Raw genomic sequence first — 27,473 nt, forward strand, 5'->3', positions numbered from 1 at the left:
TCTGATGATGACAGGGTGGAGATGTTGTTTAATTTCATGTTCATGAGCTGTCCACAATTGTCTCTGAAGCCTGTAAGTGTCAGGAAAACGGGAAAGTGGGAAAGTGGGACACAGGTGCGGACCCAGGGGTGTCTTAAAGTTATTCAAGAAGGATAACCACAAAAATCGCAAGCGATAGATTGGAGGGGGGGGAAGGGAACAATGAAAATAGTATAGAGCCAAAACACCCTTCTAACTAATGCACCGAAAATTATTAACTAAACCACTGCTGCCAAGCAGCTGACTCGAAACTAAATTATCCGGGACACCCAGAAACAATTCACGAAAGTAAAGGCTGCCAGGGAGGCCTTAAAACTCAACACAAAAAGCTGGGGTATATCAACTACCCAGCACCCCAAGTTATTTTAGCAATCGACACAAATACACAGAAATGTATGTGTTTGTGTTTATGAACACACAGACAGCAAGAGACAACACAGGGAGAACCTCTCACTACCTCTGAAAGTGAGATAATGTGTTGGCACAGAGCACTGAATTCCAGGAGTATATATAAGCTCCCCACACCTGGCTTTAATCAAGGCCAATCAGTCACAAATACACCTGACTCTGCAACCCCAGTGAGAAGCCAGAGAGTGTGTCCTTACATAAAAGAAATGTCAGGATGGTTTGTTTCGTTATAACTATTAAGTGTCACCTTTTGGTCAGTAGTCTAGTTTGTTTTGGGCTGGGCCAATTTTTTGATACGATAATAAAATAAAATCATCAATCATCCTCTTCGTACTCAAATATAACAGATATTTTAATGGTAATGTTTTGTTGTTTGTAAGATGTACTCAGAATAACAATGAACAGGAATATTTTTGATTGATGTGTAAAGGACACAGGGTGTGACCCGTGCCATAGACAGCATAATAAAATGTAGTGGAGTCAATGTGACATGCACGGGGAAGGAGGTTTCTCGCTCTTACAAACTACGCCATCTGCTGTTGTATTACAGCAAACGTGCTGAACAAAGTTCAATACTTTGCATTATGTATCTCTTTGTCAAACCTTTGTGGTCAGTTCCTTCAAGGCTCTCACTAAACTATTGAACACACAATGCTAAAGTTTAGGCGTGTAAGCACATAAAATAAGGTTAGTTGGAAGAAAGATGTTTAAAAATATATTTTAAAACCTAGGAGTGAAAACAAGACCTATGAGGATTATATCTTATATACTGAATGTCAATAATACAAGCCACATTTCTTCAAAAATGATATACTAAAAATAGTCTATAATAATAATACAAAATAAAGTTTCTATATTTTAAACAAAAAGAAAAACAAATTTCACTAGTTTCTGGTCAATCGGTCTACTGTAGCTTTGTCCCTGTATCTAAAGTCTACCCACTCTTTTAAGCTTTTACTTTAAAGAGCAACTTGCAGGTTGAAGACACCATTTAACCAATTGATAGGAAATGAATAAACCACAGGATCTCCTGGAGACATTTTAGTATGTTTGCCTTTACTTCCGCATTTAAAACTGGCATTCGAGTGTGACGTCGCGCTGATTATGCCTTTGTTTAACATTAATAAACATAGATCCGAATGTCACTCTTGCCAATGAAGAGGAAGATGTATATTCATATTCATATGATGGTCCACAGGCTTATAATTATGAACCTGTTATGCAAGCTAGAGATCAGGAACAGGGCAGAATTAGGAGGAATAATGGCCATAGGAGAGCAATTTAGTTGTGGTGTGGTGTGAGGAGAACCTGTGGAGAGCAGGGCAGGTGTGCTGGTGAGGGACCTTTGTTACCCAGTGATATGTAGCCTTATGCTGTGTTCACATCACAACCGATAATAACTTAAAAAATAAGTAGTGTAAGTGCTGATCATTAACCGATCAGTTTTTTACTTTTATTACTTTGTAAATTTGCCGTCATTTCTCAAAGCATGTACAAGAAGAGACAAGTTGAAGACATTACTACAAGTCAAGTGTAATTGTAAATATTTTGTCCCTATCCCCAGGCGATATGATTACACAGGTTACAGGCAGCTGATCCGCTGGGCCTATGGCATTCTGGGAAGACACATTAGGAGGCCTGTACCTTCCTGTGTTGTGTCTGCCATCAGGAGACAGTTTCCAGAAGAGGGGGGATTTATAAAGGCTTTCAATGGAGGACAATTAGAAAAATAAATAAACACAATCACAAAGTGGCTTACCAGTTGAACTCTTTTCAATAGACATCAAACCTCACACTGAAAGTTCAGACGTGGCTTATGATCAGTTTATAGATTTTTAATAAACAGAGCAGGGAGGATGATGCGCTGACGCACAGACAGACAGATAAGCACTCAGCTCACATTGGAGCAGTTTGGACAGCAACAGTGTGTTAACAGAGACTGCAGTCTGCCATGTACTTCATATACTTTACTGGCAAAACCTGTAAACTGTAGAGCGGATTATCAATTTAACCTTTTGTTTTTTATCTGTGCGCAATATGTGCAATATGAGCACTGACACGTTCCCCGACTCGCTCGTATAGCTCTCTCTCTCTCTCTCGCCTATTATAAACAAGATCCAGACATTTTAGTTACGGACAAAACAAGTAATCGCACATGCTGGTGTTGGCCACTACATCCACACATCACATATAACGGAGTAAACTGTAGTTTTTTAATTCTTATAGCTGATGGTTTCAATTGTCCCTGATTTCAGGGGGTGCTGCAGCACCCTCAGCACCCCTAGGCCTACTTCCCGCGTCCTTGATGCCATGACACCGTGAACTTGAAGACTTCGATGATATTATTAATAATTATGTATTAAGCAAACGTTATTCTACCTATTGAAATTTGTATATCCACTAATCTGGAGTCAGAAAACAAAACCCAAGACTTACCGTGCTCAGCTCACGTTTCCATCTTGCTGAATCTCTGACAGGTCCTTGTTTGCTTCTGCCAGAGGGAGCGATATATCGATAGATTTTCAAACAAGATATAGGGTAAGACAATATTGTTAATTTCGATATAGTTTATGTTGCATTAAAATAGAGTTAAAGAGCTGCCAGTTCACCTTTTTCTCATCTCACTGATGATGACTGTCTGTCCCTCTTAACCCTGCTCATCCTCTCTCTCTCTCTCTCTCTTTTATTGTATTCAAGGAACATTTTTATTTGATAATATTAATATTATTATATTACTACGCAATATTTAACCATCTTAATGACTAGTCAAATTAAATGTAATACAACGGAAGAAACACAATAAGAACAAATCACTCACTACCACCTTCTGCACATTGGATAAAAGCCAAAGAGTCAGAGAACATGAGCGCCCATTTTACGATGTTGAAAAAAAGAGCGTTCTAAATAGCTATACTGAAAACGGCCACTTTCTCCTCTTAATTTTTGCCCTTTTGTGTTGTAGAACATATCAAATCAAGAATGGACTTATTCTACAGCCATTATCAGATAATGTTAAGTGTCAATTTACAAAAAATACTGAACCTGCAATATGCTCTTCAATGTCAACTAAAAATCAAACACAGCAGAAAGAGACAGAAATTGCCTTTATCGCCAAAGCACTAGTGTTACTGTATAAGGTTTTTCCACATATTAATTTAATATGTTTTGTCTGACAATTCTTGAGAGATTCTGCATTACTTCCAAAAATACTAAATGTGTCAAACAAGAAGGGTTGTCTTCATCCATATAGGTTTTCCTGTCCCTGATGGTCAAAATAAAGAGCAGAGGTCCTGCTTCAGATAATGATCCAAACCTGAGTACCTTTCTGATTCAAGCCTCTTCTGGCATTGATTTAAGATAGTTGCTTGACTTGTACTTGTATAGATTGTTGGAACTTTTGGACACCTCAGTGAGATTCTTAAATAAGAAACTCTAATTGTTTATCTTTTTAGAGTTTGTGGCAACTCTTCTGAAGAGCTTATTTATTCTTAATTCAGCATGCAGTTATAAACATAAGCCCCCACGTTAAGAAGAAGACTTATAGAGTTTGTTATGAGTAGCCAAAAAATATTTTGCATGTCATTCCTTCTAAGATAGGTACCATTACTTTCAAGATTTAAGTACGTAAAAAGATTCATTCGTCAGTTTATTAAATTGTAACATTATTATTTCACTGTCAAAAATCATCTCAGGCAGTCAGCTGCTAATCTTATTCACAACTTCAAAAAGGATTTCAGTCATTTCATTCCCATAATTGGGATCATTTCAAAGCACAACTCAGAGTAAATAATTTCACTTTCTGGCTCTTGAATTCAATATCTTTTTAAAAACACTGATCAAAAATAAACAACAACATACAGCCAGGTGCTGCCAGGTGGTGTTGAAATTATTTGAAATTACAATAATGAAGGCTTTTAGAAAAATCAGTTGTTTTCGGTGTTACCCACATTGTTCCATTCTTTAGAGTTCATGGACTGAGCTGTGAGGCTCAGGGAGCTTTTGAATGTCACAGTTTTGTATAAGATTGAAGTAAAATACAACAAGCTCTTCGTAGTTCTTTTTGGAAATTCTTTCATTGATGCCATGGAATCTATGAAAAAGGGAAAAAAAAAGTCTTTTAAAAAGTAAATGTCCCTTTTCTAAATTCAATTCCCAGCGGCTTATTCCTCACCAAAGCTAAGGGATTAACTGGGCAAAAGGTTGCTTCTTTACATAAACCTCTTCTTACTGTATTTGTTCAAGGGAAACTTGATGTTTGAACAGCCAAAATAGGTTACACTGTTTCATCACAACAGCAGAAAAAGGCTCTCTTTTGTTGGAGAAGATGCCTTCTAGTTTGTCAGATATTACTCTGAAGAAGCAGTTTATTGTAAAGCTGCAGCAGGCTGTGTTCAGTGTTATTCAGCTCTAAGGTGTACTGGATTCAAACAAACTCAAACTATTGGAAAGAATTTATGTGGAAGAACAGACTCTTTAAAACACCCCTAAATTCAAGCTAAGTACAAAGCAAACATCACGCCAAGATGTTGGAGACAATGTGGTAAGCAAATGGCAAACCACAGTCATATATTTTAGTCCTGTAAAGTTATAAGTGGATTTTGGGAAAACTCTAACAGAGAACTTTCAAATATTGTTGGTTTACCTTTAAATAAAAACCCACATGTTTTACTATTAGGGAAATTACCAGAAGGGATAATGAAGAAAGATTCTAACTTGTTTTTTGGCGATTCGAGCAGTAATTATTAAACAAATAACAAAGAGTTGGATAAAAGACAACAATTTAATTAACTCAAAATGGAAGGATCTTGTAAATTAAATATATGTAATGGAAAAAAATACCATGAGAATTAGGAATCACAATCATATTTTTAAAAAAGAGATGGGAAAAATGGTAGAGGTACATGACACCTTTAATGACCCTCTGGTTAAATGATATTAAGTTATTAAATGTGTTAGTAATTTCCCTTAAAGTATGTATATTTACAGATGTGTGTATGAACTAAAAATATGAATTAAGATGTGTGTGCATGTATGTCCAGATATATCTGTAGGCACATGAAGTTATACATTGTTGCCTTTCATGCACTAATGATATTGTAGTCCTCTACCATAAATGTATCAGACATTGATCAGCTACTGTATCTGAGACTTATGTAACCAGCTTGTTTTTGTTCCTTTTTATTTATTTATGTTTTTTCTTTTTTTGGTTTGTGTATTGTTTGTCTATTTGTTTTTCCTCTGTGCTTTAATAGTCTCTTTAAATGTCATAAGAAATTCTTAAAATGCAAATAACAAAATGATTCTTACCTCTGAGCATCACCTGGTTTAAACCAGATAGGGGCAAAGCGATAAATATCATTGGTCAGGTCCTTGAAGTGTCTACTGTCTGTGTTCCCGATACAGATACCTGCATAACAAAAGCATTTAATTTATCAAAACAAGAAATATTTTTATATGTATTATTATCTTTTAATCCCAGTATCATAAATTAATACCTGGAGCAACTGTTACAGAGGGAAACATATCCAACACTGTCTTCTTAATGATCTGGAAGCCAAAGGACTTTTCATCAGAAGAGCTGACAGGCAGAGGGTCAAACCCATCAACAAGCTCCATCTTCACTCGCTCATCCCCCACTGTAGACTGGATGAGGTCCAGGACCTAATCCACACAGCAAACATCTTATTCAACACAGAATATTCTTAGTGAGAAATCTGCAATATTTCAAAACGAGAATATAAATGTACCTCTTGTAGTGTCTGTGCTGAATGGATTCGAAGATTAACATAAGCTTCAGCGAGGGAAGGGATGACATTCACCTACACATAAGTAAGATATCAGGATTTTTCTTCTGAAAAAAATCAATTTCTTGCAACCTAACTTTTTTTTAATAATAATTCAATGTTATTCATTAAAATGATTAATATCTGTACCTTAACTCCTGATTTAAAAATTGTTACTGCTGTGGTTGTCCTTACAAAAGCATTAGTGTCAGATTTTTTTTCAAGTACCCTGTGATGGAAAAACAAACTAACTGATTTATCCATACAGACAAAAGAGAAACATGCTCAATGAATTTAAGGATGCAATTACCTTCCAAGGAGTGGGGAAAACAGCCAAAAATTGGACATTATGAACTTCATGGGGAGCTTGAACTACAGGCAAATAATGAAAACGTTTGTTACAAAAAAGATCTAATATGTGAGCAGGACCAGTAGCTAGTTCCCCCTTACCTTATGGGCGAGATGCTCAAAGGTACCACGTTCAGGCCCATGACCAAATAATCTCGGCATGGGGTTCTCTTCTAATCTGAAGGCATGACACAGTCAAAGGTTTGGATTTTGGCTTATTTTTCACAAAGAGGTACACATTTTAAACGTATTGTAACATGTCCACCCACCTTTTGACTGCTGCAGCCAAGATCCCAATGCTGGTCTCCCGGGGAGGCATTGAGGAATGACCAGGGGCCATAGACACGCTAAGCTTTACAGTGGCAGACCCTTTTTCACTTATTCCAATTCTACAAGTGTGTGACCAGAGATAAAGAGAAAACAGAAATTAAATCAAATGTGGATCTGCCGTCTTTATATTTGTTAATTTTAAAAAATGTAGTGTATATGCAAAAAGCCTGGAACTAATTGTAAAGCCAAATTTGGTGCACTAGATAATTAAAAGGGTTCTCACAGAGCTGCAGGTCCATCAAGTCCACTGATGACCCCATCGAGTATAGCTAGGCCCTCATCCATGACAAACGACAGTTGCACATTACGCTGCTTCATTAACCGTACTATGCTAACAGCCCCTTTGTAACCACCGACCTTTAAAGGAAAAATTCAATGACTCAGACATTTAGATATTTTTATTTTCATATTAATTGAGATGACAAATTCAAAAAGATACATTTTTATGAATATCCAAAAAAAATGAAAAGTTTAATTACCTCTTCATCATGACCAAGACCAATGTAAAATCCTCTGCGTGGAGCATAGCCTTTAATCAGCAAGTACTCCAGTGACTGAAGTATTCCCTGGAAGACAAGAAGTATAACTGTTAAATCGACCTGGGACATGAAAGGTCAATCAAATATTTATCAAAACTCGGAATTACAGCAAGATCAAACAAAGTATCACTTATTATCTGACCATTACTGGGCTCTTGTCATCTATGGTTCCTCTACCATAGATGAAGCCATCTATCTCCTTGGCAGAAAAAGGTGGGGCCTCCCAACCATCAGACTCTGAGGCAGGTACAACATCGATGTGTGCCAGCAGAAGGTATGGCACCAGGTCAGGGTTTGACCCTTGCACCCAAAAGAGATGGCTGTAGTTGGCTACCAATTCATGATGAACCAAGCTCGAAGAAAAAACTGTTGGGAAGGCTGAGGCAAAAAAAAAGAATAAAAGTTTAAAGGGGATTTCCTCCAAAATTTCACAATAATGCCAGTTTAATGCTCAACCTATGAAAACAACATTACACATATACAGAAACTCTAAGAATGACCTAGAAGTTGTTGTCACGGCTAGACTTTCCCTGAGATCTCAAAAAATAATCTGCAGTATTGGACTTGCACTAAAATCAACTATTAGGACTAAAAGACATACAGCCACCTTTTGCTTCAAAGTCTAGCACATTTGAAAAATTATCTCATTTGAGTTCATAAAAAACATGATTCTACATGTACATTGTTCTTGAAAACATGAGTAGAAACTGAGCTTTTAACTTGTATGACTTTGTATACAATATAAAGAGATGAAACTGTCAGACCATTACAACAAAAATATGATGAAATATAGATCTTCTGATCATTCTTAGATCCCTTTTTGAATTCCAGTTTCACCCCTATTGAAAACCGTATCACAAATATACAATAGCCTATATACAAATATATTAAATGTAAAAAAGAAAACCTGCATTTTACAGTCACATGACAGCTTGTTGTCCTTTGAACTGTCGTACCTCAAGTCTTCTGACACATTTATATAAACTTGTAAAATTGAGAAGCCTTTCCTTACAAGACAAAAATAAATAAGTTTGAACTTGTGTCATAGCAGACTCTACTATTCTTTAAATACAAGTTATCATTCATGAGAGGGTGGCGACCTAGGGCTAAATACACAAGTAATAACATGTAGCTTCGTGTAACATTAGCTAACGTTAGCTCGTGTTCGTAGCTAGTAGCAGGGCCCCTCTTCCTCCAACGCCGGCATCGAAAATCAATGTTAGGTTAAACCGGTGATTGTTTGATAACGTTATCGGTTAAAATGCACTAGTTTGAGCTGATCAGCTAAGTCATGTCGTGAGACAGCCTGAAGCACACAAGCTTTTGTAAATACATACAATAAAATGCAATGAACCACACGCTCATAACTAACTGTATAACTTATATAGGACGTATGACAAATTGCAGTGCAACTTCACCTTTCCGCAGGAGAGTGTCAAACTCCCGCAGCGCGGTGGTGTTGCCCTCAGTCTCTGAGAATGACACTGTGGGGATCCGGATGGCCTCTGGATGAATGAAAACAGACAGTTAACCAACCCTACCGCAACTTGCATCTTCGGTAATCTAGGTAGCTCATTCTACTCACTTCTTCTAGCCCGCTTCCCACGGACGTAAACATCGTTCAACACTCAAACCGACCTTTAAAATTAGCGAGAAGCTCCTCTCGCTGGTGGTGGTCTATGACGAGCGACACATTATTCGTCTTTTCCCACTGTGCGAGTTGAAGTCCGACATTTACGTCCAGTGTAAAAGTCCTGATAGATGCCAAAGTAAACAAGATCAGTACTGTCAGGAGGAGGCTACTGGTAATAATCTTTAAAAACTTAAATGTTTTTAACTTTGACCCCGAGTCTGTCATTGTGGATTATTGTGGTGACGGAACTCGTTCGCTGTGACAGTGGAGACAGTGTGCAGACTGAAGAGGTCGAGTGTGGAGTGAGAGCCACCTGCTGGTGTGAACCACAGACTGTAAAAAAAAAAAATAATAATAATGTGAACGCAAACACTGCCACCTACTTTCTTTTTCAATGGATGTTTGTTATCAATGCCCTGCATGCATGGGCGTCATATTATTGGGACAAGTGAGAATGACAACGCCTGGGTTGTGGTGTTTTAAGCATAGACTGTAGGTTTTAAGGCGGTGTGGTGTAGGTGAGACGATCCACTTTTTGCCACATTTTTACTGTTTAAAAAAAATAGTTAAAAATATGTTGTTATGAAGCGTGCTCAGTTTACAAACAGGCGGAAAATAGTTTAAAAAAAATAAGAAAAAAATAAAAAATAAGAATAAAATGAAATAATAAAATAAAATAAAATAAGAATAAAAAAAATAAAATAAGAAAATTTTCATCAGATTAGGCTACTTGTAATCACTTTTGGCAGATTATTTATTTTAGCCTATGTAACCGGATGTGTTTCTCTGCTGGACTATGGAGGGTGTGTGTGTCTGTCTCAGATGTTTATGGTGCAGGAAGAACGCCACAACAGCCGGAGTTGCTCTCACTCTGGATCTCTTTCCTTTTTATTCTGGTGTATAATACAAAAGCACACAATCAGCATTAATATGCAACTGCAAGGACTCACATCTTCAGCTCAGGAGAGATTCCTTTTTCTTTTTAAAAGTATTTTTACAATAGCATCATGAAATCATATCAATTAAATGCATTTTTAGCACAAGTAATCGTATTGTGGAATTTTACTTTGTCTTTGAGTACCAAATAAGAGCATTTTACATTTTTATCTGTATATAAACATACCAAAATCATTTTAACACGTAACCATCAATGGAGTGCATTTTATAGCTTTTTACAATTAACACAAACAACATGAATTTACAGTTCACTTTTTATGTAAAATTAACTTAACCATGTCTACCTGGTGTATAATACAAAAGCACACAATCAGCATTGATATGCAACTGCAAGGACTCACATCTGTGTGACACTAAACACACACACACACACCTTCAGCTCAGGAGAGATTCCTTTGCTGAGGTACGTGCGGTGGCCAGCTAGGAGCCCTACAGTTGCGCTATTAAACCACCAGGCGGCAACAAAGTAACATAAATATGACAGACACATTAATTTTGTAGAAATTCAAAAGAGGTTCATTCTAACTCTGTTACACCTACTTGCAGTAAACCAGTGTGTGTGTGTGTGTGTGTGTGTGTGTGTGTGTGTGTGTGTGTGTGTGTGTGTGTGTGTGTGTGCGTGCGTGTGTGTGTGTGTGTGTGTGCGTGTGTGTAGTTCCATAAGTTTCAACGTGACACATTGAATAGCCGCTACCATGGTTACGCCTAAACGGATTGTGATTTATTTGGCAGCCTGCCTCTGTCTGTCTATCGTTTTAAACCAAACAGAAAACACTATTATGGCTTTTTTCGGTTTGACCAACCTTGGTTATCAATACCCAATAGGAGATAAAATGATTGTTAATCCGAGAGGAAAGCTTTATTCTCAGGGTAAGAGGACCTTTACGTCGTTTCAGTTACCTAAATTAGTATTTGAATTCTCTTGTTTAGCTTGTTTGACCTTACTTCAACGAAAGCTTCAGTTAATAGGAAACAGAACCTCAAGCCTGCTAATATTGAGCCTAATAATGCTGATTTAAGTAGGCTACTTAAATATCTTTAAAACTTAGAAGCGTTAAGTAACGAGCAGGCTATTAGGCTACAGTAAGTTTGACTATCTGTGCTTCTTTTTTTTTACTTTGGGAATCACATTTAACCTTTCTTCCTTTGTAACTTTATTCAATCAATCAGTGGGTCTATCATTAAGATCAACATTTCTGTGTGGCTGCAGCTGACGATAAACAACACAAAAATAAACAACACAACTGGTTGATAAAATATTTAGGTCTACATGGTTCATGTAAGATATCATACAGCAAAGTTTTAAACTCTAAATAGGAAAATAACTTAATTGGATCCTTATGATTTCTTGATATTTTTCTATTGTAAAATGTATAGCTACATTCCTACAGTCCTTAGTTATTTGGTTTTGTCAAAATGAATAGTGCATCTCTTAGATGCTGCATAAAACATTCTTCATCTCAGTATTTTTTATGAAATCCCAAGTAATATAATCTCTGTTAAATTCAAGATGACGCCACAAATATACAAATATGATAGAAATAATGATCAATTTACACTGTAGTAACATATCTCTTTACAGATGTTGGGATTAACAGCCAAGAAGCTCTGTGTCCATCTCTTGAAGAAAAACAGGGATCACTTAAATGTACAGAAACACGCCAATTGAACCACCTGCCTGCACGCAGCAGCACTGACATTCACCATGGAAGCCATGAGCGATATAAGGAGATGGTCAAACGGGTTCAAACACCTAGAGGCAAGTACAAAAATTAGACCTGAAGTACATTCATTTGAGAAGATGTGACAGGTATTACAAGTCTTCCCTCTTCACCAGCCCCCAACCAGCTGTACGTAACGCCTCTAACAGATAGCCAACAGTATGGATGGATGTCATCAAAATGTCCCGAGCCATGGACCGAAGTCAGGCGGTTTCCTCGAAAGAACAGCGAGATGACAAAGTGGGTAACATTTTCCAGTAATAAATTAAGGATTTTTTAAAGCATAATCTTATTCTCAGTGAGTGTAATCCAATTCTTTCTTTCACAGGTTTGTGAAAGAAATGTCATTGGCAGACCGGGAATTCATCCTGTTCTGATAGTGCACGACATTTCCCTTTTTCAAACACATAAAAGTCACGTTGACAAATTTGAAGGACTATTTTATGTGACTTTCAGAGATTACATTTAAGCAGGCCCATCTTTGGGGGATAACTTTCTAGGGCTCTGACTGCCTTTACAGAACTTCACTTCTTTATTTTTAAAACTTAGTTACAAAGAAGTCTGATTGTATTAATCTATGAAACTCTTCAGGTTACCATTATCAATACCTTTCAGAATTCTTTAAGCAAAGGTCCTCATAAATAGTGTTATGAAGACCTTATATTGCTACCAAAGTTTGATTTTGAAATTGGGAAATATCAATTGTTTTATCTACTACACCAGCCTGTGATACACAGGGTCAAAATTCTCGAAAACAACTTTGGGATGAGTGGCAGATTACTGTATAACTGTAATGATAGCTGCCACCCAGCAGGGGCCGACCATAGGCCTCATCTAAATCCATGTATTCCCACCAAATTAATCAGTAGGGTGCCTTCTAGTTTAAGTGTTGGGTTAGTGGAAAGTTGATTGTGGGTGATTCTCTTATGTTTCCTAGTTACTATGTCTATGTTTTGCTTAATGTTTTATCATCCCAGCTCATTAATTCTTGATGTTTTTTTTATAGAGTTTGTATACCGTTAACCAGAACTCCTATTCTTTTAGGACATTAATGTTACACTGGACCATTTCCCTTACTACACATACAGTCCATGCAAGATAAGTGGCCTCTTAGTTCTGTTATGACCAATATAGCTGATTTAAAATAAGACAGCTGTAATCTTAAGGGACTTAACCATGTTATTAAAAAAAAGAAAACATTTAAACATATCTAAAATCATCCAAAGTTGACATGGCCGTTCACCAGGAAACCGATCTAAACAAAAGTGAATCTTGAAAAATGAACATGCTCTTGGGTGGAGAAAGTATTTTCCAGTTCTATTATTTATCCCAACTTCTCTTGAACTTGGAGAGTAATAAAATAATATGAGGCAGCGACAATCAATTGTGCAATTAGAACAACTCTTACTTCAGCCTTACAGGTAGAGATGGAGAAAATTCCTCTGGAACAGTGAAGGGATCTTAGTCAGTAAACTACTGGATAGTACTGGATTAATTTTAAAGGACATAATGAGAATCATCCAACACAAAATACATTAAAACCATGCTGGGAAAAGGAGAAGAGAGAGATTAAAAGTTTGGGGTGAATAATTAATAATAATAAAACAAAAGAAGTAGTAATAGATGGAATGAACATTAGTCCAATGGTACCACTCTCAGTTTTGCAGCCATGGATACTTCCTGACCGCATTGTTGATTTAACAGAAAAAGGAAAAGCTAATTTTAAACATCCAAACAGTTCAGTCATATATAAGAAACCAGTACTATGAATTTAATCAAATTTACACTGATGCCTCAAAGAACATGGTTAATAAAGGAGGTGCAGCTTTCATAATCCCGGAATTCAACACTTAAAGAAGTGAAAGATTAAATGGCAGACTCTCAGTATACAAAGGTGAAATGATAGCAATTGTGTGTCGCTGTACAGTGGCTAGAAGAAATAAGACCACTATGAACAGTAATATGTTCTGTATCCAGTTCATCATTATTAAGTATTCAACACAGTAACTCAGACAGTACTGTAGAACAGATATGTTATTAGAAATTCAGCAAACAATGTACAGAATACAAATGATGGGACAGACTAATATTTGTACTTTATACTCTGTTTTATATATTTGTAATTGCTTCTTTTTTATCTTTATTTAATTTCTTGCTATTTTTGCTTTATTTCCTTTGCAAATTGTTTTGCACCAAATCACCAAGTCAAATTCTTGAATTTGTAAATGTACTTGGCAATAAATAATGATTCTGAACTCATGAAAAATGTTGACCTGATAAAAAATTTCTTGAAAAAATATTAACACCTTTTTTAACACAATTTTCCTGAAAACATGTTGACCCAGACCTGTCAAAATTTTTCATGAAAAAATATTGGCTTCAAAAATGACAAAATTTTTCTTGAAAAAATGCAGACCCCAGAAGAAAATTTTCATGAAAACATGTTGACCAAAATCTTGATGAAAAAATGTTGACACCGGACCTGTCAAAAAAATATATGAAAAAATGTTGACCCGGACTTGTCGAACATTTAAAAAAAAACATATTTAACCGGGACTTGTCGAAAAAGTTTATGAAAAAATGTTGACCCCGGACTTGTTTAAAATTTTCATGAAAGAAATGTTGACCCTGGACCTGTCAAAAGTTTTCATGTAGAAATGTTGACCAACATTTTCATGTAGAAATGTTGACCAACATTTTCATGTAGAAATGTTGAACCAGAACTTGTCGAAATTTTTCTTGAAAAAATGTTGACCTGAATTTTTAGACAGAAAAACAAACACAATCGAACAGAGCAACCTCACCACCCCCACCCTCATACCCAGTATGGTAAAAATAAATAATTAAATACATTAGCTACATTCTCCCATGGTAACAATTAAAAAACAAAATAAAATACAATACAATCAAGTAGGGCATGAGGTCCCAAGTGTTTACAAAATAAATGTCACAGACATTAGGTAGACAGGATAACAAGGGAAGTGGCAGGTTTTATATTGACTCACTAGTTAGGTGGATGTAATGATGGCAGTAGAGCCAGGAAGGACTCCCATATTTTCTCATATTTTTCTGGATTCCTCCTCACATTAAACACGATTTTTTCAGGTGTGCTATAGATTGTTAATTAATTTAGCCATTGTCTCTGTGATGGAGGAAGCTCTGATTTCCAATTCTGTAAAATACACATATATGACATTTTTTTTTACAGTGAGACTCATTAAAACGTTGTATAGCTCCCAAAATCCATATTCTCGGGTCAGATGGGATCATGGTTTTTGTAGTTTCCGAAGTTATTTTAATAATTTATTTCCAAAATTTTTACTCAAGGAACTGTTGTATATTTCGATTTATAAAAATGCTGACCCCGAACCTGTTGCTCATTTTGATGGAAAAAAATGTTTACTGTGGACCTGTCTAATATTCTGATGACAAATTGTTGACCCCAGACCTGACCCAAATTTTGATGACATGTTTTTTTTAAATGGAAAAGGATAGATTTGCGACATGATTGATATTTTGAGTGAAAGTGTGTTGACCCATGCCTTTAGGTTGAGAGACCAATGACTCTACCACTGAGCCATAGCCTCCCCTAATTTCTGCCGGTTGTGACCATCACTTTGAAGTTGTCACCAGTCTCCCCAATCTCAGATATGCTCTTGATGTCTTTGCATTTCTGGATGAGCTCATCAGGGAGACTGATGGCCTTCATGAAAGGCTCAAAGTTCTCCTGAGACTCCAGCTAGTATTTTCCAGAAAAGGACATGGTGACAGACACTTGACAATGGTTTTACTGTGAGTATAAAGTGTTTCTGTTCCTACAGGCCACGCTAAAACATCTGCAGTCAATTTTAAAGCATCACTAATGAATAAACACACATAACAGCCATTTTATTTTTTCTTCAAGGGAAATTTTTATTTTTCTCTTTGTCATAGTCCTCAACTCTTCTTGACTTTCAACTTTGCAGAACACTCCCCTTTCAACCTCTCCAACTCAGGGAAAATACAAATAAAACAAAAACAAATACGGAAGGATTCATCAGGCCTGAGCAAAACACTGTTTCAGTAGTATGGGGACAACCTTCCTCCCCTCTCCTGTTCTCCCACAAAACATCCCAAGAGTTAACAATCAACACAAGTCTATGGACAGCCAATAGAAATAGAATACATACAATGCACATTTTGATAAACTCAAGTCCATTCTATAACCTCTTTGCTTGCATGAATCACTCTTCATTGGTCACAGTTTGTTTGAAAGTTGGTGATCTCCGTTACATTATTGTCCTCTGGTGCTCCCAACACGCCTGAGGCCAAATATCATTGCACAGGAGGGACCAATTAGCACAAGGCTGCATGAGCTGGCTTTGGTACAAACATGATCAACTGTTGATTGCCATTGTTGAGTGTTGCAGAAAGAGCTAAAATCAGTGCCGAGTTCTCCCAATTATAAAAGTTGAAGCGGGAGATCACTGAAATAATGAGAATGTTAACTGAAGGTTACTTTGACATGCCCTTATCCATGTCCCTCTCTGACCAAAACATCAGCAGTCCATTCAGGGCAAGCAGGCACAGTTCCTGTTCAGTGTTATTTCATGATTCGTTTTTTTTTAATAACTTAAGGCAATCAAACTCAGCTATTAGTACTGTAAGACTGAGTGTCAGGGTGATAGGATACAATAAATGCATGTTAGTTCCTTCTGCCTTGTCCTCCCTTACAACGCTTGAACACCAGGGATGTCATTTCTAAGTGCTGAGAAGTTTATGTGTGGAAAGTAGACGTCACCTTTAAAGTCTTTCTGAGATTTACAATACTGCAGTAGTGGCATAAATAAAAAAAAAGCACAGTGAATCACCTGTAAATGTGTGTGTGTGTGTGTGTGTGTGTGTGTGTGTGTGTGTGTGTGTGTGTGTGTGTGTGTATACTGCGATTCTTATGTGAGCATACATTGCTCAGGTTCTGCTGCAAAGGCAGCTATTGGTTATTACTTCCTATACATGATCACACATATCACCAATTGACGCACTGTAATGTACATTGGGACTGAACAGCAGGATTCATTGGCTGCAGTTGATCAGTTGGTACCAGTGAGCTTGAGCTTTACGACTGGCATTTCACAAGAAAGCGTGCTGGTCTTTGATCCTTTTCATTGGAATGGAATCATCATAATAAGCATAATAATTAATCAGAATCTTCATAATAATAATAATAATAATAATAATAATAATAACATTAAGAATATACAAATGATGGATACATAAGTGATACAAAATACCCTACGTTAAAACAAACAAAAATGAAAACAAGATACCACAATCAGACATGCTTCAAAGCGGTTATGTTTGGCAAGAAAGCAGTTTTTGTTGTCTCATAAAAACCTCACAGTGAAAAAAGTTATGCCCCTTCAGGATTACAAAGCACAGTATTCAGTCAAAATCAATATGTTTTTCTTTCCTTCATTTATTTCTTCTTCATGGAAGAATCAAGCTCTGTGGTACCACTGCGCTGAAATCCCAGCTTTTCCCCTGATGGCTCTGGGACAACTAGGTGATTTTACGTTCCTTCATTTCCATTTGCAACAAACAAACAAAAAAAGTTCTGTGAAAGGGAAGGAGCAGTCGATGATACTATTATAACTGAGACCAGCTGTCCATGCGCTGCTGAAGCTCTAAGGAACCAATCTGACATAAAAACGAGGATCATCCCGACTGGAGCTTCTTCAACTCCTCAGAGGTCAAAAATATATCTTTCCGATATCACCTTCAAATAACATCCTTAGTCGTCTTAAGTAATTTTGTTTTGAGGTTGGGGTAATATAGTTTTTAATTAAAGTGATCAGCTCCTTGCTGCCTGAATGATAGACAAAATAAATAAATCTCACATACTCTATGAAAACAACGAAGCAGTCTTTGCTGCCAGCAGTCGGGCAAAAAGAGGGTTCAGGCCTTCTGCAGAAAAAACAGAGGCGGTGATCATTGCTGACTTTAGCGAGAACATATCAAACATGTCTTGCCTTGCTTTTAGTAAATACTTTAGTCTTTGGTCAATATATTTCTCCTCAGTTTATACATATATTTATACACACACAAATATGCATGTACATACACACTTATAAACGTGTAATAAACTGGATATTTGTGCACGTATGTATTCACACTTTTTCATAAAGGACCTTTTGCACAAAACATTGAGATCAAAATAAATAGTTAAATCCGGAAACAAAATATGAGTACCTGTTCATTATTCATGTGAAATAAAAATTACAGGAAACAAAAACACACACACACACAAAAAAAATGTAGCCTTATGTACAGCGTTAATCTTCATTTGACACAGGCTAAAAGGCGTTTGTTTTAAATAAACAGACTTTGCATCTTTCAAGAAGCCTGAGAGAGAGGCTAGACATGAGAAAAACACTTGTCCTTCCACATGTATGTGGGCCAAAATGGCTGTCCACAGAGAACATTTTCCTCTCATCAAGAACACTTTTCCTTTTGAAGTCTTTGAAGTTTTTTTTCCTCTTTGCTTGGGATTCAAGTGATGGCATATCTAGTTTTCAGCCATTCGTTGCACTGTGAGTCCTTTGCTCAGTGCTGCTGTGTCCTTGCAGAGGGATCACCCAGACATCTGCTGCTGCCACGGCTGCTAACTGTTGGGCGGTGCGTCATTCAGGAAGTAGGTTGTCATTTCCCCTTTACCTTTCACCTTTACCACCCCACGACACTCCAGCACATACCCTTTGTCCGCAAGCACCTGATGGAGGTCTGTAGTCACCTGTGAGCAGAATGAAGAACAAGAAGAGGCAAGTTTATAATAAGCTTTAAAAACACTTAGCTGACAAAATACAACCATCATAACACTATGACCACTATGACCACCTGCCTAATATAATCTTTGGTCCCTGTGTGCACTCTATAGGAACAGGTGAATGTGTGTGTTGTATGGGATAGTGCATGATCCTTTTACAAATGTGTTCTGGTTTAAAGTAAGCTCTTGAATCCATTTGTTCATTTTTTAATGAGTCTGTATCTTGTTTGTGTATCTTTGTCTTCTGTAAAGCACATTGAGTTTGTGTTTGTATGAAATGTGCTATACAAATAAAACGGAATTGAATAAATATAATGTCCCACTTCTGCTGCCATACAAGCCCTGACCTGTAAAGACACAGTGTGTTCTGACACCTTCCTGTCAGAACCAGCATTAACTTTATCAGCTATTTGAGCAACAGTGGCTCTTACCCAACCAACACGTCAACTTCAAGGACAAAATGTTCACTTACTGCTTAACATGTTCCACACACTGACAGGTGCCATTGTTCCAAGATGATCAATTTCTTTCACCTAACCTGTCAGGGGTCATAATGCTATGGCTGATCCATGTAGAAAAAGGAGCCCAATTTGTGTGTCCTGGAATATAGTGCACACAATCTAGCTGAGTCAGAGACTTATTCTTTAAGCTTCCTGATGTTCATTTTGATATTTTTTCACATTTTAGTTCTTACGAGAATACATTTTCTCCTGTGGGTTTGAATGGCAAAAAAAACCTTTAGTCGCTGTTTTACAAAAACAATTAGAATAAATATCTAACTTCAAGATGCTCTCAATATCGTCAAGATCAATATTCAAAGGGTTAAGGGTTAAGGTTAAGGTTTGGTGTGCTGCCCAAAAATGTTCTAAAACTTCAATGACTTAATTTAATGGGAGTATACATCATTAAAACATGAACATCATAGCCAAAATAAACAATCCCGGATTACTCGTCAAAATAAAACCTTTAAAAGGACGAACTTATAAAAGACCGTTGTTAGGCATTGTCATGAAGTCTTTTTTCTCAAATTAACTTCTTGTAAATGTTGGTAGTGGTGCTTTATTTATTTATTGTTTCTTTTATTCAACCGCTGTTATAAGTCATTTATCTTTTGTTGTTTCATTCAGCCATTGTTTTAAGTTGTACCTCTTTTATGCTTCTTTTTCTGCTTTTATTCCTTTATTGTTACATATTTTATTGTTGGACTTTTATGTTTTGGCAAGCATTTCATAATGTTGGTTTTGGTAAGAGCTCATTGTAATGTTGTGCTTATTAAATTTCAAATTATGTTGTTGTGATTAGAATATAATACAGACTCAAATAGTCTGACTGAAGGCTTGACCTCACAAAGTTTTATTCAAAGTTGCTCTTTAAATACTCAATTAGGATTATTTTTACATTTTAGTAGTAGTCAAAGAAATGCTACCTGTATACAGTCAGGTACACCTGTGCTGTCCATACGACTGGCCACATTGACTGTGTTCCCCCAGATATCATACTGGGGTTTCCGTGCACCGATAACCCCAGCTACCACTGGTCCGATGTTCAGACCTGGAAATAAGAGGGAAAAACATTTCTCTGCATCAACAGTACGTTTCCTTTGCCCGTTTACTACACAAAGATGAATAAGGACTTTTAAAAACACATATTTGTATCATTCAACATGTAGCCTTACCTATCTTCATCTGGAAGTTGTTGAAGGAATGCTCGTTGATGTATTTCATCTGCTCCCTCAGCCTCATGGCGTAGTCTGCCAGTGCAGTGATATGAGAACGGCCCTCCTTGTCATAGGTGGAGTCATTGAGACCAGAGGCCGCCATGTAAGTGGAGCCAATGGTCTTGATCTTCTCTAGCTGCCTGTATTTCTCCTCACTGATGATCTGAGAACAGATGGTAATGACATTTGTACAGTTTGCAAACAAAGGTTAGATCTGACTTACACAGAGGGAGATACCTGCAGACACACTGAGCTTTACAAAAACAGGAGCAGAATCCACGTTTCATGACAGCCTCATAAAATACCTTCTATCTCAGTCTGTAAAAGATTAGGAAATGATTTTTTGTACTTTTCTAACCAAAAGTCAGTCATTAAGGCAGTTTCTATGAGTGACACTGAAATATTTGAGCTTTGGCTCTTTTACCAAAGAGGTGTTGTTTTGGCACCCCCATGTGGACAAATCGGTACCTCTCATATCCTCGCCGATTTGTCCTGTCCAATGTTAGTTTTTAGGCTTTTTATGCCTTTATTTTTAGAGATGGGACAGTGGTTGGGAGGAGAGAGAGGGGGGAAAGACATGCAGGAAAGGACACAGAGCACGGACCCGAATCCAGGGTCAACACCAATTTTACCTCATCAAAGTCGGCAATGATCTCATTGAGCAGCCGGAGACACTCCACTCCCTCGTTGTTGGCCTCCAGCTCCACATAGAACTCGGAGAAGTTGCTGATGGAGGCGAACATGACGGCAACGCACTCACAGGACTGGTAGTACAGCTCGTCATTACGCCGCTCTCGTGCTAAAAAGTGAGCAGCTACGTCCTTCGGTAGAATATTATGGAGGAGGCGACGATTGTAGGCTTGCAGTTCCTCCATCTCCTCCTTCTCCTCTGTGGCCTGGGAGTAGAGGCACTTTGTTAGATAATATATTCATTATTATTAATGAGGTTATCTATCACCAAAACCAGACTGCAGATAGTATATTTAAACACATTAGATTAGTCATCTTGTATTTTGTTGGACAACTTAAAGGCTGTTTGCAAGACTGTGAAGACAGCAGCTAGTAATTTATATGAAGTGATGGCGCCCTCTAGTGGATAATGTTTATACCTGTAATTTCCACAGGAAGTCAAGGCGTGCAGTAGATTCGACCTGCTGGGCATGCAGGTACAGTGCCAGGACAAAGACAGTGAGGATCACTGGTGTCATGACCCTCAGGGACACTTTGGTCACAAATATTGGGCTGCAAAAGTGTGCGGGAACGTAGACAGATTAATAAAGTAGAAATTACCATAAAAATATAAAATGATAGAAAAGAAGATCAAATACTTTAAATGTTCCACTAAATGTATTCTTACCACTGTTCTGAAGTTTCATTGAAACTGGACCTAAAGGTACAAACATAAAAGACAGATTCGGGTCATTACAGAAGCAGATAGTCATTGTTATCTTATTGTATCAGCTGTGTTTCTTTTTTAATCTTAAAACAAATAGTTTACTTCTTACCATTGAGCACTAGTTTCATTTAAATCACTGAAAGAGAAAAACAAAACTGTTAGAAGAATCTGTGATATTTTTATTTTATATCTTAATTTTTGGTTGAAAAATTACAACTTTTTATATGAATAGTTTTCTTTAAATTCTAGGCACATATTTTGAAACAACCATACAAGGCTGTCTTCTGTTTCTTTCAATACATTTTCTAAAACTCAGGGGGAATAAAAAAATGTTTTAAAAACATTTTATCGTTAAAAAAAATGTGCCAAATTTTAGTGCCTACGGATTGCCTGAATAAAATTCTTCTTACTTTTGAAAAGTTTAATATTTTTGAGTAGAAAATGTCAAGATGTTCAAATCAAGCAATAAAAGAAAAAATGTTGTTTCCCCTGATAGAAAACTGACAGTTGGTGCTGTAAATACATATTGCTCTAGTATTACATTCAGTGCCCATGCTACATTCAAAGGTAACACGTACAATATTATCCTGTGGCATTACTCTATATTAGCATCCAGCCTGTAGCACTTACATGGCATTTGAGGTGACAAAGAGGTCTGCGTTGTCGAATAGTGCTACTTGTGGCCACTCCACCAGCAGCAGGAAGGTGAGCTGGATGAGCAGCATTAGGACCAGCTTCCCTATGCTGCTGATCTGCAGGAAAACCGAGCAGGCCAGCAGCGTCAGCAGCACACTGTAGCTGAAATACTGACACAAAAAGGAGAGAGTGCCGTCACAAAGGGGTGTTTATCATCAATGGATCTCACAAAAACACAAATGCAAATGTGACATTCTCTCTTTGAAACGCTTCAACCAGTTGCGTAGGAAACACAAACAGTGAAGTGGTGCCCTAACAATGAACTCACCTCGGGAAAGGGGCACGAGGGGCCTTGGCTAGGACAGATCTCTAGACCCCCTTCAACAGAAACATTCAAGCTGCGGATCATACAGGGCGTCACCAGGTGTGTGGAGGTGTTCAGCTTCTCAGCAACACATTGAGCCAAGCTCTTGGTGTCACAGGCGAACTGCAGATTAACACACGAGAATGTTGTCAGCATGCCTTACAATATGAATGGTTGGTGTACCGTGTGGCTACACTGCATCTTTGTTTGGGTTAGCCGTCACTCACCATATTAACAAAGGCAGAGATGAAAACAAGGATGATGGTAAATACTCCGACCAGGGTGCTGTTGGTGCGAGACTGGACAATCTTCTTTGAAACAGTCTGCATTGCAGCAGGAAAGAGCTGCAAGAGGAAATAAAAGTGAGAAATACATTTAAAAATACAGGAAATGCAAGCATGTATTTAAAAAAAAAAAAAATGATGTTTGTGTGTAGCTGTTTTACCTTAATGCATGAATAAATGGCACAGATGAAAAGGATGTTGGCAAGTATAATGAAGATACTGATGTAGATTCCCAGCATGACCGGGGTGCTGCAAAAGAGAGTAAAGAAATACATGAATAGAGAAACATTAAGGATGTTTGTCACTATTTCAACTATTTTCATGAGCAATATTTTTTTGATAGCTTTTCAACAAAAATAATTAAAAAAACAAAGAGGCTGAAGTAGTCTGAGTTGCTGACTTTCTGCACCACCATAAAAGGCAAAAATAAATGACTGCTCAACTTCGAGAAATCAGAATTTACAAGAACTGGAGCAGGATGAAGGGCATCTATTAACCTTTTTTACACACTGAAGACCAAATGAACCAAACAACAGATGCAAAAGCAAAGCAGGGCTGGACCATGGCAAAGGCAGTATAGGCTATTGCTAGGGGCACCTGCCGCCCATAGGGGGCATCCTGGCACCCGAAATGAGTGAGGAAGAAAAGTTGAGGAATATAAGAAAAATAAGGAAATGTGTGTTTACCTGTTACTTAATGTTATTTTATCTGCATCACCTCTTTAAAAAGGCCCTTTTTTGTTGCTCCCTGCTCTTTACCTCAACCCTTTATCAGGTTTAAATAAAGAGAAGCTGTTAAACATAAAGCTGGATGCCAGTTTTCAAGAGTACAAGTGTATGGATATTGTGATTGGTGCTGGAATGGGTTGCAATACAAAGGGTAACCAGCTAAAGTGTGTTAGGGCCAGCACTGAAAAGCAACCTTAAACATAGCAAACTGGAGGATATACAGCGTGTAAATGTGTGTAGTACTCACTGTGGAAAGACAACAATCTGTATGAATGATATGAAGCAGAACACTAGGAGAGTACAGGCGACATAACCTCCAAAACGATCGTCCACTTTTTTGGAATACTACAACAAGAAAAAAAGCAAAAGAAAATAGTCAGATGTGATCAGCAGCATGTTCCCTCCATTAGTGTGATCTATATTTAAGAAGAACAGACAGTAGTAATCAGGGATGTCAGTCTGAACCTTTTTCTCCAGGCTCGAGGTCTGGAAGGTGAGCAGAAACTTCTTAACGTGGTCTTTTCTCAGCTGGTCGATACTGCGAGCGTCAATGGCTCGCCCAAGAAATTCATCCACTTCATCCTCAGGATTCATGGCCTCCTGAACACCCCGGCTGCAAAAGACATAAAGATAATGGGGTTAAAGAAGTGCAGATAAGCAATACAGGAGGTTTCACAAAAGTGTTAGCATCAAGAGTCAGTCCTCACTTGTCTTTACTGGAGGTCTCATCAATCCCCTGCGGGAGAGGAAAAGACAGAAAACATGACTTTGACAGAAAAGCTTGCACTCTGCTCAGTTATTATGAGTGTCTTGGTGTGGAGTCTCACCATTTGTCTGAAGACTTTGGAGTCTTTGGTCCTGGAGAAGGTTCTGTCGGGGACCCAGCGTGGCATCAGCCCCTCGTTAGAGTTGGCTCTTGTCCGCTGCATCTTAGCCATCATCGCCTTCTCCTCCTTCTGCTCAGAGGGAAGAACATAAAAGCTTGACCAACTGTTCTCAAAACAACACAGTCAGTGACAATACAAGTGTCTAAATACACAAGAGGAGGTATTTATTTATTCATTCAGGCATGAATTACGCCCACGAAGGAAGTGTACAGTCACTTCAGGATCAAGAGGATTACTTCATTCACAAATCTGTCCACTCTTATCTGTTGCTATTGTGCGTCTACTATACTTCATGTGACAGTTCTTGGCCTCTGTTGACCTGTACATTACCTCCACCAGCTTTAAAAGCAGCTTCATCATGGGAACGTTCATTCAATAAGAGTGTTTTCTGATAATGCTGAAGGATATTACATGCCTGCCTAGTACAATTTATATTATGTTTTAAGTGAGGTGTCATCACAGGATAAATACAAATGTTTGTCATTACTTTTTCCACGCTTTTTGTCATTCAGAAAATGATTTTTCCCTTGGCCTGCACAATATTAGAAAAATATGTAATGTGCGATAACATTGTTCAATATAGCCATAAGGAATAGAAACGAAGGGTGCATATTAGCGACAATAATAGAGTTTTTATGACCATCTGCTGGTCATTATGTTTTTCCCAACACCTGTGTTCATAAAATGTTTCCCAGAGATCCAAAATAAATTGAAATAGCCTTTTCGACCACTAAATTGGGACCAATTATTCTTAGCTGATAGCGACCCTGAGCTTCATCAGACTGCATCAAAATGCAGTTAAAACACGGCCATTATAGTCAGGCCTCCACCCAAAGGGTAAAATACACACATGCTTGGAGATAAACCGTACAAATTCTAATATCACGATAATGATGAAATTGCGATTAACTGTGCCATCCTATCTGTCAACATTTTTGAGTATCCTATGTGCTTTAAGTCCTCCGTACGCCCACACAGGTGTTGGTAGGTCCAAAAACTATTTTGGAAAGAGGACTTGATGACCTGTTATCGTACTTGTCTGTGCTTAAAAATGTATTGCGTCATAAATTCTCACCATAGCTCCACTTATTTACAACCTGTCCTGGGCCACATACCAACATACTGCCTACTCCATACTCAAACAATAAATACTGAATTCTACCATGACCGTTAGTATGCTGTAAGCAACATACTTTACTATGGGTCAAATAAAGTATCTCTGGTCCGAGTAACGCTGGATAAGCTAGCATCAAGCTAGTGTGATCGTACCATAAATAGAATTCAACAACAACATACATTCATCCATTACTTAAACAACTACATAGCCATTTTAATATTATTTGGCTACATAAAAAATTTATTTCAGTATGGTTACTTCGATACTGAGAGTCTGAGAGCCAACGTGCATTGTGGGGTGGTTTTTTATTATAACCAGTGTGCTCACGTTTCATATCTAAAAATTCTGTCCAATCTAGTATAAATCCAGGCTTTTCTCACATACACAAAATGTAATACTATGATTTTCGATCATACTACATACTCAATGTGATGTCATATTCAATATAAATACTATGAAAGTATGTTGTTTCAGACACAGCCCTGGTTTGATCACCCAGAAAAATAAAAAAAACACCTGTGTGGTTGTACACAGGCTTAACACTTAAGGGTTGGCATAGTCTAAAAAATGTGCTTAAAGGCTAATGTCCAAACAACTGATTAAAAATGAAACAGAAAATGGGAAGAAGAACATAGAAAGAAAAATCAAACAAATACCAAAATATTAGAGAATTATTTATAGTTAAATGTAGTTATTTTCCTGACTACTGTGCAATTACAACCCTCTCTTATCCCTTTTCAGCTGGGTGTGTTTTGTGCACTGACCCGCTTCTGGCTGCAGCCGAGGACTAGAAAGGTCTCAATGCTGTTCTCCTTCAGATATGCGTTCCTCTCTCCTCCAAAGCCTGGCTCCACCTCATAGTCTCCATTAAGATACTGCAATGTGGCCTTGGTTATGTGGATCCTCCTGCAGAAGAAGATCATTCGCATATTTATGTTGGTCTGTATTGATCTTTTCAATTTTTTTCACAATTGTTGTTTGAAGAACTTGAGAATGCCGGAAATGCACATTCAAGTCAGCACTTGAGTTTCCATATATGGTGGTCAGGACAATAATGAGAAATTAATGACATCAGTCATCAAAGAATACAATGAAATAGCTAAAAATGGAAATAATAGACATAGATTATAAAAAAGTAAATAAAATAAATACTAGAAAAAAATAAAAAGGACCTTAAGGGGGAAAAAGGAAACATTTGAAAAAATCCATTTAGAATAGATGAGTGGCCATTTTTGCCGATACAATAACAGAAATGAATGGAATTACATTGATTCAATTTATGAATATTTTTACTTTATGGGATGACACAAAATATAGTTCTACTAACCCTGCTTTGCCTCCCGCCTCCATGTGATTTGCCAGTGTTACATCATTTGACCACACATCAAACTGCCACTTCCTGAGTCCCAGCACGCCACAGTGCACACGCCCACTGTGAATGCCCACTCGCATGTTTACGTTGACCCCTGTCACCTCCCGCACCAGCCTGCAGACACACAGGGCAAAGGATCAGTGTCAGTGCTACACTTTCAGCAGGAAATGTATAAAAACTAACTCTTATGTTAGCTTATAGGAAGAGTATTTGTACTCACGAGATGGCCTCTATCATGTCGACACCCATCTCCACACAGCAGTGGGCGTGGTCAGCCCTGGGTTCAGGCAGCCCGGATACACAATAGTAGCAATCACCCAAAATTTTTATTCGTAGACAGTGGTTCTCCTGGTGGAGAAAGGACAACAGTAGAGAAAAACAGTTTGCAAAAGTGTTCTTGTAGTTGTCTGAA

General features: G+C 37.6%; 3 protein-coding genes across 5 annotated transcripts in view; 1 reads left to right on the forward strand and 2 right to left on the reverse strand.

Moving 5' to 3' along the window:
- Positions 1 to 4,080: 4,080 nt before the first annotated feature.
- On the reverse strand, positions 4,081 to 9,383 carry pm20d1.2 (peptidase M20 domain containing 1, tandem duplicate 2). The gene is made up of 13 exons (XM_020640818.3): positions 9,086 to 9,383; positions 8,866 to 8,952; positions 7,590 to 7,825; positions 7,388 to 7,474; positions 7,132 to 7,265; positions 6,848 to 6,967; positions 6,681 to 6,756; positions 6,541 to 6,602; positions 6,381 to 6,459; positions 6,195 to 6,266; positions 5,943 to 6,108; positions 5,755 to 5,854; positions 4,081 to 4,537 (listed from the first exon to the last, which is right to left on the reverse strand). Exons 1-13 carry the CDS (start codon positions 9,303 to 9,305, stop codon positions 4,408 to 4,410), a joined length of 1,569 nt encoding a protein of 522 aa, XP_020496474.1. The 5' UTR covers positions 9,306 to 9,383; the 3' UTR covers positions 4,081 to 4,407.
- A 1,364-nt stretch (positions 9,384 to 10,747) lies between these two features.
- LOC114920578 (sperm microtubule inner protein 11) lies at positions 10,748 to 12,135 on the forward strand. The gene is made up of 4 exons (XM_029278677.2): positions 10,748 to 10,907; positions 11,620 to 11,796; positions 11,875 to 11,998; positions 12,087 to 12,135. The coding sequence occupies exons 1-4, from the start codon at positions 10,817 to 10,819 to the stop codon at positions 12,133 to 12,135; spliced, it is 441 nt and encodes a 146-aa protein (XP_029134510.2). The 5' UTR covers positions 10,748 to 10,816.
- A 3,509-nt stretch (positions 12,136 to 15,644) lies between these two features.
- The window catches only part of adcy6a (adenylate cyclase 6a), a 37,704-nt gene continuing 25,875 nt past the window's right edge, over positions 15,645 to 27,473 (reverse strand). For all 3 annotated transcript variants that reach the window (XM_020640808.3, XM_029278680.2, XM_020640809.3), the window contains 18 exons: positions 27,282 to 27,409; positions 27,017 to 27,175; positions 26,454 to 26,595; positions 24,513 to 24,641; positions 24,393 to 24,421; positions 24,151 to 24,298; positions 23,933 to 24,030; positions 23,119 to 23,206; positions 22,901 to 23,017; positions 22,638 to 22,796; positions 22,304 to 22,479; positions 21,783 to 21,809; positions 21,635 to 21,664; positions 21,387 to 21,519; positions 20,910 to 21,173; positions 20,236 to 20,440; positions 19,987 to 20,111; positions 15,645 to 18,527 (listed from right to left, as the gene is read on the reverse strand). In XM_020640808.3, the coding sequence (XP_020496464.1) occupies positions 18,399 to 18,527; positions 19,987 to 20,111; positions 20,236 to 20,440; positions 20,910 to 21,173; positions 21,387 to 21,519; positions 21,635 to 21,664; positions 21,783 to 21,809; positions 22,304 to 22,479; positions 22,638 to 22,796; positions 22,901 to 23,017; positions 23,119 to 23,206; positions 23,933 to 24,030; positions 24,151 to 24,298; positions 24,393 to 24,421; positions 24,513 to 24,641; positions 26,454 to 26,595; positions 27,017 to 27,175; positions 27,282 to 27,409 (2,286 nt within the window). In that variant the 3' untranslated portion in view covers positions 15,645 to 18,398. The remainder of the gene's footprint in view (positions 18,528 to 19,986; positions 20,112 to 20,235; positions 20,441 to 20,909; positions 21,174 to 21,386; positions 21,520 to 21,634; positions 21,665 to 21,782; positions 21,810 to 22,303; positions 22,480 to 22,637; positions 22,797 to 22,900; positions 23,018 to 23,118; positions 23,207 to 23,932; positions 24,031 to 24,150; positions 24,299 to 24,392; positions 24,422 to 24,512; positions 24,642 to 26,453; positions 26,596 to 27,016; positions 27,176 to 27,281; positions 27,410 to 27,473) is intronic.

Source organism: Labrus bergylta, chromosome 12 (assembly GCF_963930695.1).
Source record: "Labrus bergylta chromosome 12, fLabBer1.1, whole genome shotgun sequence".
Lineage (NCBI taxonomy): Eukaryota > Metazoa > Chordata > Actinopteri > Labriformes > Labridae > Labrus > Labrus bergylta.

Excerpts from the sequence above, each read along its gene's own strand:
- LOC114920578 (XM_029278677.2), top strand. The coding sequence starts at position 10,817 with ATGGCTTTTTTCGGTTTGACCAACCTTGGTTATCAATACCCAATAGGA. Across the intron at positions 10,908-11,619 it reads AGGAAAGCTTTATTCTCAGG|ATGTTGGGATTAACAGCCAA; the intron begins GTAAGAGGACCT and ends ATCTCTTTACAG. Across the intron at positions 11,797-11,874 it reads ACGGGTTCAAACACCTAGAG|CCCCCAACCAGCTGTACGTA; the intron begins GCAAGTACAAAA and ends CCTCTTCACCAG.
- pm20d1.2 (XM_020640818.3), bottom strand. The coding sequence starts at position 9,305 with ATGACAGACTCGGGGTCAAAGTTAAAAACATTTAAGTTTTTAAAGATT. Across the intron at positions 8,953-9,085 it reads GCTTCTCGCTAATTTTAAAG|AGGCCATCCGGATCCCCACA; the intron begins GTCGGTTTGAGT and ends TCATTCATCCAG. Across the intron at positions 7,266-7,387 it reads GTCTTGGTCATGATGAAGAG|GTCGGTGGTTACAAAGGGGC; the intron begins GTAATTAAACTT and ends TTTCCTTTAAAG.